The following is a 6,595-nucleotide window of genomic DNA, read 5'->3' on the forward strand; positions in this document are numbered from 1 at the left end:
TTGTTTTTAACATATATAACAATGTCATAAAATATATCACCTCAGAATGTGCATCTTTATTTTTTACAAAATACATATCACCACTATATATTGTTTTATTACACAAAAATATTTTATCTCTTAAAAAAGTTTTTTACTTTGAAGTAAATAAAGCTCTTGATGACTTATTTTAACGATTATTTACATTTCGATAGAAAATACACCACGCGACAGATCATATTAGCAAAATATGCAATATATACCCAATTGTGTAAAATTCTTCCAAGTTCAGTTTATTTTAGTGCCATGTAGTTCAAGCCAAACTCAAACATTCTCAAACGTAGAAATAAGTTCAAATCTTCTTGTTCACTTATACGATATTATACCATTTCTTATGTAAAAATAGATTCAGGATTATTTATTTCTCTATTTGTATAAAACGCATCTCGTTCGATATATATATTCATAAGTTTATCAAATATAGTGGAATTTGCAATACAAAATCTGTTTAGCCCAACTAATTAATATTTTCTTATCTTTTTTGATATGCACAATTTACATATTATTTTTTCTTAGTTTATCAATATTATTTATAAGGTTATAGTTTATAGTGAGTATAGCTTTAAGATTTTTTTTCTTTTAACAATTTAGGTACACGTAGGTAATCATCATTCGTATAATCAATAAGTTTATTATGTATTGTTGATCTTGCTGTGCGAAATCTGTTTTATAAATTAATATCCTTCAACTCCTTTCTTTGCAGATTCCTGTTTAAAAATTCATCAAAAGCTTCTGAATGCCAAAGTTACAGGTGATTCTCTACGATTGATCAGATGTCTGGTCACACAATCATCGTTGCGGTGCATGTACGCAAGAAATTATTTAGTTTTTGATGCGGATTAGTACCTCAGATTCAAATCTTTTTGTTTCTCTCAACGCATATTGAGAACCTTGTTCACACTCGTGACTTGAAAGCACATTTCGAGCTCTAAGTACGTATATCAACAATGGCTGTAAGCACAACATTTACCATGGAAGACAATGTCCTACATACACCAAAGTTTGTCGAAACTAGCTTCGATTTCAGTTCCATATTTACATCCAAAGATCATCATATTGGACTGGACGACGGTGGAGAGTCATTAGAAATTCCTCAATGTTCCCCGATGCCATCGTTAAGTCAGAAAACTCCAGACATTGAACCAGCAGAATCATGTTCTTCTATGGACGATTCAGTTGTACCAGAGAACTTAGAAAGCATACCTGTACGATTGCCTAACTATAATTTACGGCAGAGATCCATTAAAAACAGAATCGAAACAGAAATCCGGCGCAAAGTCGCGAAGAAAACACCAAAACCGAAACAGAAACCAGCTCCTCTCAGCAAATATAGGAGGAGGACGGCCAATGCTCGTGAACGCACTCGAATGCAAGAAATCAATGAGGCTTTCGAACACCTACGTAAAGTTGTACCCCAGTTTCCCACCAAAAAAGGTCCAGACAACACCAAACTCACCAAGATTACCACCTTGAGGCTCGCCGTGAACTACATAGCAGCTCTCACTCAAATTCTGAAACAGGCTGACGCTGCCGGCGGCGGAAATCCTCCTAATGACAGGGTACACGATGGGATGGTGTCCCAACACTCTGTCATGGATACTATAGATCCTATGGACCTCCTGGGGGCAGGGTTGGGCTCCGTAGACGACTGCGCCGGACTCCTTGACGACTCATTCGATCTCATTCTGGAATCGGATGGTGACAGCCTTCCCTTGAGTGACGATATAACCATGTAATCAAAAGATCTATTATTACACGTAGTGCATTGGAATTATGTGCTACGAACATCTTTTAAGTGTCCTTAAATTGTGAGTGCCATTTGTTATATTCAATCTATGAGTTACTGTTTCAGCATCATAGCCTTTCCTTTTGATGAATTATCTCTCACCTTACTGAATAAGTATTTTTGGGTGTGTAAATACTTTTAATCTGGCACTCCCTAAGTGAAAGAAAATAGCCGACTCTGAAGCACTAAGACAATATATCGCTGAAGAACTAACTTTAAACGTGTTTATTAATGCCTTTTTTAATATCCATAAAATTTTGTACAAATATTCAAATGATATATAAGTCATAAACTGCAAGTGCCTTTACTAAGCCTGTAACATACCTGCATATGCACGACAAACAAATGCATGCCTGCATCATGTATTATTCAGTCTGAAGCATCTACAATATTTATATTCGGTTTGTAAATGTAAAGGCTATTTAAACTGATGCCAATAGATCATCACTGAAAGCAATGGAGCCTCTATTTTATTATTTTTTTATGACTGAGGGGCATTACGAGAAAAAAAATCTATGCAATTTTATGAATCGAAAATATAAATTCTATGTTCCGGTGAATATATTATTTTTACTTTAATCTGAAGAGTCATGTTTGAATTGAATTTATGTATCGTTATATTTTCTTACTTACGAAAAGTTATAATGATGTTTCTCTGATGTAAAAAAAACTCTTTTTCGTTTAATATGATTTCTATCTTGCATGTTCCATTTATTTAACGAAAAGTGTATATTTTCTTCCTTTAATGAAGAAAACAAATTAAAGCAAGAAAATAGAATAGGAAATGATGATGAAAATAAATTTATGTATTTTGAACAGCGGAAAGACCATGAAATATATAAATATATATTTGTTGATGTTTATTAAGTTCCTTTTTAATTCATTCAAGCATACAGTATAGAAATTTTGTTTATATTAGATAGTAAATTAATTATTTAATTTGGTTTATTGCATATATAAAATGTGAATAAAATTTACGAGTTAAAATACTGCATTATTTATATTCGAAAGCTTTTAAATGATAATTTTGCTTTTCCTTATAATGAAGCGTGTTCCAAATTTTTACAAATTTTAGCAATGTTTTAATGAGTATTAAATTTTTCTTCATATAAAAAATTTATTTCTATACAAACATTTTATTTTATTAACATAAATACCTATCTTAAAAATTATTTCATAAAATTGTTACAAGGAAATCAAAATTTTGCAATTAAAATTTATATACTCCGAGTTGTATGAAATGTTTATAAATGTACAATCTTTCTTTTTTATGTTTTGTGATGTTTGTTATAATGTCTATTAATTGTTATGGAGTTGAAATCAATGTAGATAAAATGAATTTCAGTGTCGCTGGTCGAATGCTGATGTTTGTTTGCTTCCATTTGAATAAATAAATAAAGATAAAGGTTGGATACGGGAAACACTTTCTGTATTGTTTCTTTAATTAAATTTTTCAGACAATAGGCTTAATCACTAAACATCAAATACTTCATTTGCGTGAAATATAGGTTTCAGGATCAGGAGGCGGTGCGCAGTACATGCCCGCAGGGGTAAAGAGGAGCCAGCTGCCTGATAAGGGAGCAGGGCATAAGATCAGAGAGACGTTTTGATAAGAGATCTGAGAACTATTTCTGCGATCTACTCGAGCTGAATAATTTTGTATGTGAGCTCCTCAAGCCAAGATTGTCAAACGCGTTCGCCACGTCTGAGATAAGGAAGCAATACATTGTTTATTTGAAATTCCGCACCAATAAATTAGAAGATCCTAACGAACTGCTTCGTAGTGCTAGTGTTTTTTCGAAAACCATACTGTTCGTCTGGTGATAAAGATGATAACATATTTACCTGGCTTAAGAAGTAAAAATATCTTTGCTCTCTTCCATTGGTCTGGAAAATAGTTATTTATAAGACAGGCATTTAAAATATTGGTTAATTTACTTACAGCATTTCTTGGGAAATTTTTCCACATTAAATTCATTAAGCTGTCTAACCCCGGTGCCGTCCTAGTGTTCAGGTATTTGATAATATTTTGCGTCTTAGACGACGAAACTAAAGTAAATTTGAGGCTGACGAGGCGTGGAACCAGTTCTAGACGTAGTTTACAACAGTGCACTTAAACACACGCTTCATCGGATCACTATTTCGAGAAAGCTGGGTTTCTAGCTGTTTAGCAAGTACTTCAAATTTTTACTGCAGTGAATATGCTTAGTACTATCTGCGTAAATATACCTGCTAGAAACCTTTTTCTTTTTCATATTTTTTAGATACTGCCAAAGTGAGCCGTCATTTGTATTAAGGTTATCAATTCTTTTCTCCTTAGCTTCTGCAGCGTATTCAGTAATGAATTTTTAAATTTTTCTGTTACTCCTGTGTATTTCTTTTAAGCTCTGGGTCCCAAGTTGTATTCTAAGATTTTACGTACGATTTCTGGCCCCCCAACCGGTATAGTGGTTAGCGTCGCTGGCTGCCGTGCCGAAGGGGGGCTTGGGTTCGAACTCCGGAGAAGACATGGATGTTTGTAAATGTATAGTGCCGGTGCGGTATGGCGGCACCCTAAATATGCGGCAAGCCGAAAATCCTCTCTTGGGATTTGGTGGAAGGGGAGACCCTCGTACCCGTGCCCCCCTCTCGGGGAGCTCTCCATCAAAACTGAAGGTGGAACTGAGCTAAATCGCACTGTCCAACTTAGGGCCGCACTCGAAAGTGTCTCCTCTGCGGATGGGTAGATTGGATAAAAAAATAGCATTTCTTTACCTCTGCACATCAGAGGTAACTATAATAGACTTTGGTGTTTCTAATACTCTGAAACAGCTAATGATTTGACAGATGTAGTACTCAAAATAAACAGAAATACATGCTAAAATATTCATATCACAGAAATAGAAATATTTGATCCTGATAATTAAATTCAGTTTTTATCATGAAGGCAACATGCCTTGCATGCACCATTCAGCCAAAATCCTAAGGATATTTCAATATAAGGGAAACACTTCAATATATGATAAATCTTTAGCATTTTATACATCACACGGAGCCAAAATTCAATTTCCGTCGGTTGATAATGCATCGCTCAAAAAGGCAATCATTTTAGGTGAAGTTTTCATTTTGCTACAAAGACGTGATAATAAAAGTAAAAATCGTAAATCCACTGAAATCTTTATATATCGATCAAATGCTAAACTTGTAGTATTGTGAAAACCTCTCAACCGAAAATTTCTGCTTTGAACGCATCTGAACTTAAAATATGATCTGTTTGCCAAAATGTAGTTGAAATTTTACGAACGCATTTGTGGCAGTGATACTTCGCAATATGTATTTTTTAGTACTGAAGAAACTGCCCATCTGTAAAGTAAAGGGCATTATTGAAACGGTTTTTGGAGCATACTAAGAGCGAATGTTTTTTCTAAAACATTCTGAAACGTTTTTCATGTGGAGACTACTTTTATTAATAAGGTATTCTGCAGATAATTTTTCTCTTGTCATCTTCTAAAATACTTTAAAACATACATTTTACTAGTTATATTGTTTTAAAATGAAATTAATTAAAATTAAATTGTATAGGGATATTAAACAATTAAGTTAGCAGAAGAAAATTCGTATTCGTTTTTAAAAATTCAAAGACATGAGTTTTTGGATAAAATTCCCTATGAATTAGTGCGCCACTGATCTGCATTTGGATATATGCTCGCCTGAGAGTACCATACACATCAAGTCGATTTCACTAACCTGTAAAAGTCACTGACGAAGTTCTGGTGCTCCGTCCACTTTTCCCTGTCCCTGTTGATGTAAGCTCTTTCTCACACAGATGAGTAGAAGTAAACTGAACTGTAATGTCATAGCAGAATTTTACAGCTCACTATATTTCGTTTTCACTTGTAATGAGCTTAGTGGCGACAGACGTGCAAGTAAACGTAGGTGTGAGACACCACAATTACAGTGCTTTAATCCCTTTTTTTGTTGGTAAGACTAGAGCGGGGATCCATTGGTAAAGTTGTAATTTTTTTTTTTTTTTTTTTGCATTTTTTTTTGCATTTTTTTATATGTATCTACATGGAACAATTCTGAAATTTGGAGGAACTTGAAAAATACAGCTCCATTTAACCAAACGAATAGTGCATGCAATGTCCACTTCTTACCTTATTCTACTTAAAGGCAGTACTATCAAAACTGAATACTTTTTGTCGTATGGCTGACTTCATCCCCTCCACTGAAAAGTAGAATCTCGATTATCCGAGTTTTCGGCAACCGAGATTCGATGTTATAAGAGCCCAATGCAAGAAATAAAGTAACAAAAGTTGTTGAAATAGCCTTCCGCAAAAGTAAATTAATCTGTAAACTTGGGTTTTTGTGCTATTACTCAAACAATAAAGATACGAAACTGATTGCTACTAAGTTTGTTGTCCGCTGCCTCGAGTCTTGCGCAATTAGAGTAAAAACTCAACTGGTTTACAGTTTTCAGACTGTAAAAGTCAGATTATGGAGCTAGCGTAGCTAATTGTTCAACAATAAAACAGCGTGAGTGACTTCGCCCGTCCTCTTTTTCTGGTGTTATAGTGATTGCTTGATGAACAAAGACAGATAGATGAGAACGTGTGGTTTTATCATTAGAAGAAAAGCTTGCTGCAATTAACGGGCTAGATCGGGATGAACCTTTAAAACATGTAGCTCGTGGTTTAGGCATTGGTGCAATGACAGTTGGCTAGTGAAGACTTTTTAGTCAAAGAAATCAAAGAATGAATGACTTAGCGTTCACATTATACTGAAGACGAT

At 34.3% G+C, this 6,595-nt stretch overlaps 1 protein-coding gene across 4 annotated transcripts in view; it reads left to right on the forward strand.

Moving 5' to 3' along the window:
* The window catches only part of LOC118188514 (uncharacterized), a 146,107-nt gene extending 142,861 nt beyond the window's left edge, over positions 1-3,246 (forward strand). For all 4 annotated transcript variants that reach the window (XM_035358949.2, XM_035358951.2, XM_035358950.2 and 1 more), the window contains one exon: positions 743-3,246. In XM_035358949.2, the coding sequence (XP_035214840.1) occupies positions 987-1,775 (789 nt within the window). In that variant the 5' untranslated portion in view covers positions 743-986 and the 3' untranslated portion in view covers positions 1,776-3,246. The remainder of the gene's footprint in view (positions 1-742) is intronic.
* Positions 3,247-6,595: the final 3,349 nt, after the last annotated feature.

This window comes from Stegodyphus dumicola, chromosome 1 (assembly GCF_044657685.1).
Source record: "Stegodyphus dumicola isolate Sdum_Otavi_A_Nest chromosome 1, ASM4465768v1".
Lineage (NCBI taxonomy): Eukaryota > Metazoa > Arthropoda > Arachnida > Araneae > Eresidae > Stegodyphus > Stegodyphus dumicola.